Genomic DNA, 12,391 nt, shown 5'->3' with positions numbered 1-12,391 from the left:
AGTTTACTTCACCTTGACCACGATCGTATCGGCGTCTACTTCTTCGTGGAAGACTTCCTCTGATTTTGTGGGAGATGGTTCAGCCACTTGATCCGGCGCACTCTGTGGTGCTTTCTTGAGGAAGTTCTTCATGTAATTCTGCTGCTTCGGAAGGAAGGGATCCTCTTTCTGACCTGGCAGGTCAAATATGCTTTTCTTCGCCTTTCGGCGTGTACGGACGGAGTGTGCAAGTCGCTGCTGGACCCATTCTATGACGCTTTTGGCTTCTGTACGAGCGAGTTTCATACCCGTATCGTTGATCTTTCGCCAAATTTCCCTCAGTCTGACTGCAAGCTCGTCGACATCGCTATTGAACTGTTTTTCCTTCTCCGGATCATCAGATGGTGCAAATGAGCCGTCATCCACGACGATGTTGATAAGGATAATGTTGGCTTGGAGTAGGGCGAAATCTGTCCTGGGCCCGACGAAAAAGTCCTCGTGATCCAAGAGTGCTATGACGCTGCGAATAGTAACCACATCATCGGGATGGTAGCGACCCAAGCTTGGGTCATTGAACAAAAACACTACGGCCAGTCGCCGTCTAAGCTCGTGAGATCTGGCTTTGCTGATAGGCAGGCACGCAAGAGCATTGGTCCTCACACATTGTTCTTTGACTAATGTGTGCAGCTGTGTACAGGTTTCAGAGCACTGCATACATGTCAGTCAGAATCTCGCGTACCACCCTTAAGTGTAACTCACAAATGTGTCCCAGCCAGGCCGAGGAATAGCTTCAAGAAGGGCATGGATGGAAGTTTCGTAAGTGACCAATAAATTAATCTCATACATCAAGAACTTGTCCATTGACATACGTAGGAGCGTCCGAGAAGCATAGACAACCGACTCCTGGGACATGTAGGGCGAGATGGCCGTGAGGAGCGATAAGAAGGAGCTGAGAGATGACCAGTCGCATCCTTCATAAGGCTCGGCGCTTGGTTTCAGGAGATTCAACTGAGAGTCTTGTTGTTCAAGCTCAGAAGAAGCACCGAATCGATGAAACAACTCCTCCAAACGACGCGGCGTGAGAATGCGCGCAACTGCTTCTGGACACGAGCTGAGCAAGTTGCAGTATTCTCGTCTGACAAGGATTGACTTTTGGGAGCAAACCTCATTCAGTATCCATTCGAAAAGCTCATCCGGGAGTCCCCCCTGCATTTGCAAGAGGGTAAGTGGTAGTCCCGAGGCGAGATGTTGCTCACGTGCCTGGTAATCGCCTTGAGTCAACAGTCTCCATGGCCCTTTGTTAAACTTTTTGGGGGCAGCTGTGGGGGATGGTATTGTGTATCCTTCACGAAAGAAGCAATATCGAAGCTGTGAGTGTGCCGGTGCTGACCTCTGAACGGCTCTCATAACTTTCTGGGCATCTTTACCGGTGTTGTTCTTGACAATGCCCTCCATCGCATCCCGCGATATCTCGTCTGTTGTCATTTGTTGATCATGTTGTTCAGCATTTGAAAAGGCCTTGATCTTTAAAGCACTTGCATGAGTTGCATCATCCTGTCTAGCGTCCTTTGCGAGAGCTTTCAGGTCGAATTTGTGCTTCGACATTATCGCCAATGGAGACGCAGGAAACTCAACTGCAGTTCTCTTGGCCCTTGGGGTCGCAAAGGGATTGTGAAGAGGTGTACCAGTAGCCTTTCCTGGGCGACCTCGTCCGAGGATAGCGAACAGATCCTCCAGCGAATCGTCTGAGGATGCTCCAATATCATCTTCTTCGTCTGAATCTTTTATCTCAAAGTCTCGGGGTATTGGTGCTGTCTTCTTGACCGGGGTCGCCAACTTTTGTTCCAAGGGTGATGAAGGTGGCTGTAGTGATGATGGCGGGTTTGGTGTTGAGATTCTGGAGGCCTTGGGCGTTTGTGATTTTGTGACGGGTTTGAAGAAACTCATAATATTCCCATTTCTATCCTTTTGAGACATGGCGTATCTGATTCGATAGCCAGCGCTAGTTTAAAAAATGCAGCAGGTTATTTCGAGAGTCTCCTGGTTTTGATACCTTCACCTGCAAAAATGACTGCAGGTACAGGGTGTGTGAAGGAAGTACAAGATGCAGCTACGACATACTAACCGCGTTAATGGCTTTAGGTTGAGACGCGTTTGAGGTACGGTGAGGCTGGTGACTAAGTGTGGCTGCTGTGGCTGCCTGGGGACTTACACGCTGACTGAGATGAGTTATGAATAGCATCATCATCATGCGACTGTGTCTAGTGCTTAGGCCAGAGCCATCTCTAAAACGACTTCTAAAAGCAGTTACAGATTGCATCTTGGCCGCTGACAGACCTCGCCCTACAGATGTAACCATTTCTAGATGTGGCGCTCTACCAAATGGGCGGCTAAAAGGCATGGTGACAGTTTTTGGCCTATGGCCCCCTTTCTCTAGACTAGAGTTTCCAGAAGAGTCCCCTCTTGGGCATCGGTCTTCTAGTTCACACAGCATTGACTAGGCCTTTATCACGATGCAGACGTAATGCTGTTGTTTTTAGCTCAGTGGTTCGTGCCCCAAGATACGCGGCGTGTGCGGGATCAAGCCTCATAATCTATCAACGACACATGGGTGTTTCGTCCATGCAGACTGTGGTCGAGAAAAGGGGTTTATGCGTTTAATGCCAACACCGCCGAGAACGCTGGAGAACGATCGTCGGAAATGGAGCCTTTGCGTTCATTCCAGCATTTCGTCTCTTATTACTGCACAAATCATAGTGCAGTATTGAAATCGGGGGTTGGAACCTTGTGTCTGGTATGCGACCCCAAGAGGTTGACTTACACCTTATTTCGTTCGGCATTGGTTTAGTGCAACGTCGGTGTTGGTGTAATGAAGCTGTCGAAGGAGTAGGATTAATACGCTCAAGCTGACTGTAAGCTGTGATAGATGTGGTTTCGGCATCCGAGCCTGACAGGAGTCCAGGGCTATTGTTATACTGCTTCTTGTTAGATGATGACGCCTGAATACGACAGTGGGTCATTTGCGAGCCGGTCTCAGGCGTCCAATCCGAGGCTGACGCAGCACAGCCCAGCTCGGCGCGTTCCATTCTTTGCTTCTGAAGGGTTGGATCAGAAGTGATGGATCATATGGATCCTTCCATCTCTCTAGCCTGGGCAGTCCTTGGGTCGATAAAAATGCACTTCAGATTAAGAATTAGAGGTTGAACGCTTGACTCAGGTGTTACGACCAGATGGTTATATGTCATACAAGCAAAACGAGCTAACAGAGGCGATGACATTTCATCATTCTTGAAATTCACCCCCGCGATCACGAGGTATATAAATGATTTCAAACAGTCGATATGACCTTGGCGATCTAGTTCTACTCGTGATTTTTTTTTTTAGCAACCCCTGGAGAGTCCTGTCACTGGAAATTTGGACCTGCAGATGGTAGGCTCAGGAGAGGAGACCCCTAACAAGGGTCCTCTCCAGTTGACGAAACAAGGAGCAAAGGGCACTCGCGTTCCTGAGCGGCGCTGAGCTAAGGCTTTAAGACAGGGGACAATGGGTTTCTGTTGTTACTTGCATGTACCTTACCCAAGGACAATGCAATGGTAGAAAGCCAAGCATCCATGGTTTTTCATCGGACAGGACAGTGCAGCAATAAGGGCAATTAAGTTAGTGCAATGTAGCACTGTAAGAAACAAAGTGCTTCGTACAGAGTGTGTGTTTCGTGTTCCCGTCAATCCTCATACGGGAATAACACAGACTCGAAAAATCACATCTCCAACACCTGGGCTTGATCAAATTGAGCTTGGAGTCAGGCTGAATGATGAAACGTCGATTTACTGGCGAATCTCTACTAACCAAGTGGAACCGTAATCCGTCACCTGTGTAGCACGTCCTAGAGGAGGCAAGAAAACTTAGGATCTCTGTTCTGAGTGACAAAAGAAATTAGGCAAGGTTGGTGTAGACTCCATTAGCCTTTAGATCAATCTTTTTTTTTTTTTTTTTTTTTTTTTTTTTTTTTTTTTTTTTGGCATCCCAGGTCAAGTTCATAGCTTTTCTTGAGGCACGGCAACGCCGCACTCAGCACCGCAATGTGTTCGTTCCATGGGCTCCGTGACAGTGGTAGACCCCGCTGTGTTTGTAAGCCCGGTCCGTTGATTACAAGTGACCGACCGATGCTGCTTTATTCATCAGTCATGTCTGCCTCTGCTTATGAGTTAGTCCCATTGGATGACAGCGGAGAAATATCGTGGCGCTTTTTCTCGCTCGTAAGTAAAGTCCGTGAACCCGACAATGCGGAGGTAAAATCTGGACATAACGGGACCTGCGGAGGTTGATGACAAGTTATATTTCCATCCAAGAGAGGAAGGCGCTCGTATAACCCCCGGGATACTGCCAAGAGGCATAATAGAACTAAATGTAGGTATTAGAGTAGGCATGGAAATAAACAAAGGACGCCGCGGGCCAGGAAAGAAACGGAACAGAATAAACAAAAAGAGAATGACCAAAGTCTGTTTAATGAGGGGCTGATATTCATTCATTGAAGCAACGTGGGGCTCATGCTACATAATATCTTAACATTGCTGGTCCTCTCTCTATGAGGCAGGGACGTGAAGATCTGGTCGAAGCTTGTTCCTCGGTTGTTTATGAGGCTGTCAAGTGTCTCTCTACCAGGAATAACCCTTCTCACACTTTGACAAGTCAATCAACGAGGGTAAATATCCTCGTAAAGGAACAAAGCGGTCTCAGATCTTCGTTACAGCGTGGTATTGTACATCAATAAAGGAGGACGAGGCGAAACCGGATCTTGATGCCGCCAAGCGACCATTAAGATCATCACGCAAGGTTGGATAAATAAAAGAGTGGAGGATCCCGCCTTGAAACATTGCAACTGCTACCTACGATGGCTTGGATGGCTAGTTCCTGGACAAGTTGCTATCTTCTGTTCTGGCTACTATGCTTGTACAGTATTGTGCAGCCATCCCCTGACCCCTCGTCAGGAGATTTGTGCAGTCACCGCTCACAATTATCTACTTACAGGTACGAGATCAAGAAGACGAACCCGCCATCCGTCGAACTACCGCAGCAGGCAACGGTCGATTGTCCAGGGTCGCCAACGCGGTGAGGATCAAAAAGATTCGACAATTTATCGAGGGTGGTACTCAAAGGAACCCCGCCCTTTTTCGGCTTACATGATCCAAGGGGAATTCAAAAAACCATTGATGACGGTCTCGACAAATAGCCACCATATCTGACCCTTAGGGGGCTAGTCTTGATGGCTGCAGCGAATAGAAGCTTATCTGATTTTTAAGATGCACGCCATCGACATCTTTGGTTGCAATGACAATGGTCACGGCCGGAAGGGATTGGTGAAATGCCCGTATGCGGAGTCCATCCACGGAGGCGACGGAGCCGGAGCTTCCATCCATGGACATATACCTAAAGTTAGGTACTCAAAGCCCTCAAAACTCACAATAGTTCGTAAGAGACTAACGAATCTTGACAGAAAACACGCATCGGATATTCAGGGTCGCGGTTGACTTGATATTATCCTTGGCAAATCTTAGGCGCGACCTATTGTAAGTTTCCCCCTTTGCAAGGGGTTGGCTGGTGCTTCAAGGGGGCAGCAAATGCCAGCTGGAGGCGTATGCAGCAATAGATCGTAGCAAGCTATTAACAAAGCTCGCAAAGGGCCGAGTGATTTATTCAAAGCTAGGACACGAAGAGTTTCTAGAACGATGCAGATATAGTGGAAGTGTTCAGTGCATGTTTTTTAACCAAGAAACTGTTGTAGCGCAGTTTGTTGTGTTGTTGTGGTCGTGTTAAGGTAAATAGACCCCTGGCTGACAAGCCTCTGTTGGAGTTTCCCGTCCTCTCCAACTCCAACTGTCAAAAAAAACAAAAAAACAGGAGTGTCGGGGATATGTAGCGGCCGACCACGCCGCGAGACGCACGCATTGAATGCCCGAGGGAGCCGCCCGTGTTCCCAGGGCTGAGGTATGGCTGATCTATTCACGTTACGTTAGACCAAGATAGTTCTACCGCCTAACTGCTGAGAACAGTACAACACAGTCGAAATTCCCGACGATTTCAGTTAGAACCGTGGCGCCGGCGTTAGTGGACTCTGCAGGTCGCTGGGAGGCGGGAGATCCATAGGGTTCCATTGGATTTGACCGTTGCCTACCGCTGAGAAACTATCATGACGGGAGCCAGGGAGTACAGTGCTAAGTTAAATCGGTATGTAAGGTATGACGGATGCCCGCAAGTACCGTGCTAAGCCTGGAGCCCGATGAGTAGAAGACACTCCATTCGTGATGCGGTTTAATGGATGGATAATGACATTGAATGTATAGCAGCAATGCGACAACACCGCCTTGTCACGGCTGTAAAGGTAAGGTAGGTATGTAAGCACTGCAAAGAAGCTTAGCTGCTAGTACACAATGCGAGACAGCGCATCGCAATCGTGAGAATCCAATCCATCCAATGCAAGCATCCACAGGATCCAATTTGTATGCAGGAGCAGATCCATGAGTACTTAGGGGGTACATTCCGGGCAGATGAAAGAGTGCGTCGGATGGGCCGGGATCAAGACTCCCCACGCACACCCACCCACAAGAAGCCTGCGACCCACGCCCCCGACACCCACTTTCCACTGCCCATTTCCCTTCAGCAGCGCTCATCAGCGAGTCCCAGCGGTTGTCTCGAGCGGGTACCGCCCAGAAAGGGCTATCCCAGAGTGCTAGAGTCTCAGGCTCTCTGGCGGCCACTCACTTTAACTGGCGGACGGGACGGGGCCCGGGGAGGGTCTCTCGTCTCTCCAAAGTCCACCGTAGCTTTTTTCCCTTGCCGCCCCGTTCTTTCTATTGCCTTTGCTTACACAATTCAATTCCCCTTGTACCTTCTTCCAGCCAGCCCGTTCTTCTCGTCAGTCCCGTCATCTCGTCACCATCAACAACCTTACCTTTACTCTCTCCACGTTCACCTTCTTCTACCGTTTCGACGATTTTCAAACGGTCCTGGCGAAGCCGTTTCATACTCGAGTTTATCACATCGTCGCCGACAATAGTAATTCTTGACGAGCAGCTGGTGTTGCTTCAATTGTACCTGCTCCATTCACTTCGACTCTGTACCATATACGCTTAATCAGACGCCTCTCGCTTCTCTCGACTCCGACTTGGACTCGTTCAGTTTCCCCAATCTGGCTGGCATCGAGGGGCCGATCGGGCGCTTGCCCGCGACTTCATCATGACCACAACAACAACCTCTGACGGCCACCTTGATCCGCAGGCCCTCAGTGCTACTCAAAGATCGCGATGGGCCACACAAAGAAAAAGTGTCAACAGTAGCAACAACAAACGCAATTCTCTACTCGAACGTATGGGACATAAGAAGACAGGTTCCAATGAGAAGAACCCCCCCTCCGACGGATCCGACCCTCACGGTGACGATGGCCAACCGCCCCAAGCGAACCCCGAAGACCTGAATGGTGGTGAGGAGGACGAGGATCACGAGAACCGCACCTTGTTCTTTAACCAGCCCCTGCCTGAAGAGCTTTTGGATGAAAACGGCCATCCTACTCAAGTCTTCACGCGAAATAAAATCCGAACAGCCAAATATACGCCTCTATCATTCGTTCCTAAAAACTTGTGGTTTCAATTCCATAATGTTGCTAATATATTTTTCTTGTTCTTGGTTATCCTGGTCGTAAGTTGACCACCCGCCCCCCTTTACCCTCGCGAGTAACCCTTAACCTTGAAATAGATCTTTCCAATTTTTGGTGGTGTCAATCCAGGTCTCAACGCCGTTCCGTTGATTTTCATTATTGCAGTGACTGCTATCAAGGATGCCATTGAAGATTACCGACGAACTATTCTCGACATCGAACTCAACAATGCTCCTGTCCACCGATTACGAAACTGGAACAACGTCAATGTTATGGAAGGCGACGTTTCCATGTGGCGTCAATTCAAGAAGGCCAACTCAAAATTCTTCGGTTCTATCTGGCGAGCAACTCAATCTCTGTGGTCCAAGAAGGCGAAGGAGGAGAGGGCGAAGCGGAAGGCCGGCCCTGCGGAGGATGATGCGCCTCGGCCTTCAGTTGAGACACACCGAACTCGTCAGTCCATGCGGCAGTCCATTGCATCGCCTTTCACCGGTCGCGAGTCCTTCATGTCCGCCCGAGAGGATATTCAGATGACCCCTGTTCCATCGCCTTCACCTCAGGCTACACCTGCACAATTTGAGATGCCTGACCAGCAAGATGCCAAGCGCGCAGCAGCTTTATCGCAGATGAAGTCTGATATCATCAACTACAACCATCCCCCATCCGGTGCTCGATTTCAAAAGGATACCTGGAAGAGTCTCGTCGTTGGCGATTTCGTTCGTATATATAATGACGAAGAATTGCCCGCTGATGTCATCATTCTATCTACCTCCGATCCTGATGGAGGCTGCTATGTCGAAACCAAGAATCTGGACGGCGAAACTAACCTGAAAGTCCGCCAGGCTTTACGTTGCGGCCGAGGTCTAAAGCATGCTAGAGACTGCGAACGTGCAGAGTTTGTGATCGAAAGTGAGGGACCTCAACCAAACCTCTACAAGTATAACGGTGCCATCAAGTGGAAGCAAAATGTCCCCGGCTACCTCGACGACGAGCCTGAGGATATGACGGAACCTATCACCATCGACAACCTCCTCCTACGTGGATGCAACCTCCGGAATACCGAGTGGATTGTTGGTGTAGTTATTTATACCGGACACGACACCAAAATCATGATGAACGCTGGTATCACTCCTAGTAAGCGTGCTCGCATTGCTCGAGAGATGAACTTCAATGTCGTGTGTAACTTCGGTATCTTGCTTATCATGTGTTTGCTCGCCGCTATAATAAACGGTGTCGCATGGGCAAAGACAGATGCGTCTCTTCACTTCTTCGACTTCGGATCCATTGGCGGCAAACCAGCTATGAGCGGATTTATCACTTTCTGGGCTGCCATTATTCTGTTCCAGAACTTGGTCCCTATTTCGCTCTATATCACGCTGGAAATTGTACGAACTTTACAAGCTATCTTTATTTACAGCGATGTGGAGATGTACTACGAACCGATCGATCAACCATGTATTCCCAAGTCATGGAACATTTCGGACGATGTTGGCCAAATCGAATACATCTTTTCCGACAAAACCGGTACTCTCACACAAAACGTCATGGAGTTCAAGAAGGCAACGATCAATGGACAGCCATACGGAGAAGCTTACACGGAGGCTCAGGCAGGAATGCAGAAGCGACTTGGCATCGATGTTGAGAAGGAAGCAGAGAGGGCTCGCGCCGAGATTGCTGACGCCAAGGTTCGGGCGCTTGCTGGTCTTCGTAAAATCCACGACAACCCATATCTTCACGACGAGGCTTTGACATTCATTGCTCCTGACTTTGTTTCCGATCTCGCTGGCGAGTCAGGCCCCGAGCAGCAGGCAGCCAATGAGTATTTCATGCTCGCCCTGGCTCTCTGTCATACTGTGATGGCTGAGAAGGTTGATGGTGACAAACCAAAAATGATTTTCAAGGCGCAATCGCCAGATGAAGAAGCCTTGGTTGCTACTGCTCGTGATATGGGTTTCACTGTTCTCGGAAGCTCTGGCGAAGGCATCAATCTGAACGTTATGGGCCAGGACCGACATTATCAAATCCTCAACACTCTTGAATTCAACTCTAGTCGAAAGCGAATGAGCTCAATTGTCCGGATGCCCGATGGCCGCATCGTTCTCTTCTGCAAAGGTGCAGATAGTATCATCTACTCTCGCCTTAAACGAGGCGAACAGAAGGAGCTCAGAAAGACAACTGCCGAGCATCTCGAAATGTTTGCCCGCGAAGGTCTTCGAACACTTTGCATTGCCCACAAGGAAGTTTCCGAGCAGGACTACCGAGCTTGGAAGAAAGAACACGATGCAGCTGCTTCTGCCCTCGAAGAGCGGGAAGAGAAGCTGGAATCCGTGGCCGAGCTGATTGAACAAGATCTCTACCTTATTGGTGGCACCGCCATCGAGGATCGTTTGCAAGATGGAGTTCCCGACACAATTGCTCTCTTGGGTAATGCTGGTATCAAGCTTTGGGTTCTCACTGGCGACAAAGTTGAGACTGCTATTAATATCGGCTTCTCTTGTAACCTTCTAAACAATGACATGGAATTGATTCACCTGAAGGTCGACGAGGACGAGACAGGCGAGATCACCGACGAGTCCTTCTTTGATATGGCAGAAAGACTATTGGACGACAACCTTCAGACTTTTGGTATTACTGGTAGCGACCATGATCTCGCGCTTGCCAAGAAGAACCACGAACCGCCCGCCCCAACCCACGGACTTGTCATCGACGGTTTTACACTCCGATGGGTACTCAACGATCGCCTAAAGCAAAAGTTTCTTCTGCTTTGCAAACAGTGCAAGTCGGTTCTCTGCTGTCGAGTCAGTCCTGCACAGAAGGCTGCCGTTGTGGCTATGGTCAAGAACGGTCTCGATGTCATGACTCTTTCCATTGGCGACGGTGCCAACGATGTTGCCATGATTCAGGAAGCCGATGTTGGTGTCGGTATTGCTGGTGTTGAAGGCCGTCAAGCGGCCATGTCTTCTGACTATGCTATTGCTCAATTCCGATTCCTTCAGAGACTGGTGCTCGTCCATGGTCGATGGTCATACCGCCGTCTGGCAGAGAGTATCAGCAATTTCTTTTACAAGAACATGGTCTGGACCTTCTCCATTTTCTGGTACGAGATCTATTGTGATATGGATATGACCTATCTCTTCGACTACACGTACATTCTCATGTTCAACCTCTTCTTCACTTCGGTCCCTGTCGCTATTATGGGTGTTCTGGATCAGGACGTGTCTGACAAGGTATCGTTGGCTGTTCCTCAGCTCTACCGACGAGGTATCGAGCGACTGGAGTGGACCCAGCTCAAGTTCTGGTAAGTAAACTGTCCTTGATATCGATGCTCTGTGCTAACTCGGCTAAAGGCTCTACATGATTGATGGTGTTTATCAGTCCATCATGGTTTTCTTCATTCCGTATCTTCTGTTTATGCCTGGCACCTTCTTGACTGGCAATGGTCTTGGCGTAGAGGACCGCCTTCGATTTGGCGCCTACGTTGCTCACCCCGCCGTCATCACGATCAACATGTACATTCTGATTAACACCTATCGTTGGGATTGGCTGATGGTGCTCATTGTTGTCATCTCTGATGTATTCATTTTCTTCTGGACTGGAGTGTACACTTCCTTCACCTCGTCGGCGTTCTTCTATGGTACTGCTGCACAGGTATATGGAGAGGCAACCTTCTGGGCATGTTTCTTCCTTGTACCTGTTATCTGTCTCTTCCCACGATTTGCCATCAAGGCTCTTCAGAAAGTATACTGGCCTTACGATGTTGATATCATTCGTGAGCAGGAACGAATGGGTAAATTCGCACATCTCTACCAGGCTGAAGAGACCAGTGATCCTCTCACTGCAGACACCAAGAGTGACAAGTCCAAGTCATCCAAGAGCTCAAGGAGGTCAAAGAAGATGCCTAAGCACGTGGCCTATGGCAGTGTCGATGAGGATCTACGACCCATTTACCCTCCCTCAACAGCGACACGAACCACGACATACAATCAACACAGCCAAAATGGCAGCGACTCGACCAATTACACGGCGCATCGCATATCGTTGGATGTACCAATGCAAGCCCGGCCATCGATTGACCGAGCGCGACCATCATACGACCGTATGCGAGCCTCGATGGACAGGGTGAGACCCAGCTTTGAAGCCAGCAACGACTTCACATCAGCAGCGAGATTATCAAGGATCGAGTCAAGTCAATCGCAAGGAGGTCGATTCCGCCCTCGACTTAGAGGACTTTCGTTGACTAAGAGTGCCAACATATAATTCCGGCTCTCTGAATCTCGCTGTACATTATGCTCAACTCGACTATTGCTGACGACACGGCTCTGCGGACCCGCTGCCGCGTTTTGTTTCTCTCGACCTTTCCTTGCTTTTGATATCCCAGGCCTCAGACGGCCAGTGATGCACTTACGATCTGCATGAGCGATCTATGAGTTGCTTTCCGCGGTCTTTGTATGCTCATGCGCTTTAGCACGCAACGAAAGCAACGAGGTCGAATTGGTTTTTATTTTTATTTTATTTTTATTTCATTTTATAATACCCCCTATGCTTCAACTGCATTGAGCTAGGAGGTTTGCTTTTACACACGCAGGGCGTTATAAAGGGGAAATGCAAAAGGGTTTTTTTTTTTTTTTTTTTGTATGAATTGATTCTTTGGTAGCTTCGGTACTATCACTTTTAGTCTTCCTTCATCTCCCATGTTGTTTCACACTTTTCTTTTTAGCATCTTTAGAGCTGGAAAGCAGCAAACCCATTCTCTGACGAAGA

The 12,391-nt window shown here is 48.8% G+C and overlaps 3 protein-coding genes across 3 annotated transcripts; 1 reads left to right on the top strand and 2 right to left on the bottom strand.

The window, feature by feature from the left end:
* Positions 1-3: 3 nt before the first annotated feature.
* Positions 4-2,070, bottom strand: FOBCDRAFT_294678 (uncharacterized protein; the record flags this gene model as incomplete). The annotated part of the gene is made up of 2 exons (XM_059611851.1): positions 739-2,070; positions 4-666 (listed from the first exon to the last, which is right to left on the bottom strand). The coding sequence occupies exons 1-2, from the start codon at positions 1,954-1,956 to the stop codon at positions 4-6; spliced, it is 1,881 nt and encodes a 626-aa protein (XP_059465137.1). The 5' UTR covers positions 1,957-2,070.
* Positions 2,071-2,202: 132 nt separating this feature from the next.
* FOBCDRAFT_225801 (uncharacterized protein) lies at positions 2,203-3,052 on the bottom strand. The gene has a single exon (XM_059609697.1). The coding sequence runs from the start codon at positions 2,997-2,999 to the stop codon at positions 2,637-2,639; it is 363 nt and encodes a 120-aa protein (XP_059467366.1). The 5' UTR covers positions 3,000-3,052; the 3' UTR covers positions 2,203-2,636.
* A 3,791-nt stretch (positions 3,053-6,843) lies between these two features.
* On the top strand, positions 6,844-12,262 carry FOBCDRAFT_225797 (uncharacterized protein). Its single transcript, XM_031186678.3, has 3 exons — positions 6,844-7,671; positions 7,729-10,928; positions 10,978-12,262. Exons 1-3 carry the CDS (start codon positions 7,213-7,215, stop codon positions 11,885-11,887), a joined length of 4,569 nt encoding a protein of 1,522 aa, XP_031037813.2. The 5' UTR covers positions 6,844-7,212; the 3' UTR covers positions 11,888-12,262.
* The last annotated feature ends 129 nt before the right edge of the window (positions 12,263-12,391 follow it).

Source organism: Fusarium oxysporum, chromosome VI (assembly GCF_013085055.1).
Source record: "Fusarium oxysporum Fo47 chromosome VI, complete sequence".
Lineage (NCBI taxonomy): Eukaryota > Fungi > Ascomycota > Sordariomycetes > Hypocreales > Nectriaceae > Fusarium > Fusarium oxysporum.
Note: the sequence above shows the minus strand (reverse complement) of the source record. Positions and strands in the feature narration are given on the sequence as shown.

Coding starts and splice junctions, on each gene's coding strand:
- FOBCDRAFT_225801 (XM_059609697.1), bottom strand. CDS start 2,999: ATGACCCACTGTCGTATTCAGGCGTCATCATCTAACAAGAAGCAGTAT.
- FOBCDRAFT_225797 (XM_031186678.3), top strand. CDS start 7,213: ATGACCACAACAACAACCTCTGACGGCCACCTTGATCCGCAGGCCCTC. Junction 7,672..7,728: donor TGTTCTTGGTTATCCTGGTC/GTAAGTTGACCA, acceptor ACCTTGAAATAG/ATCTTTCCAATTTTTGGTGG. Junction 10,929..10,977: donor TGGACCCAGCTCAAGTTCTG/GTAAGTAAACTG, acceptor ACTCGGCTAAAG/GCTCTACATGATTGATGGTG.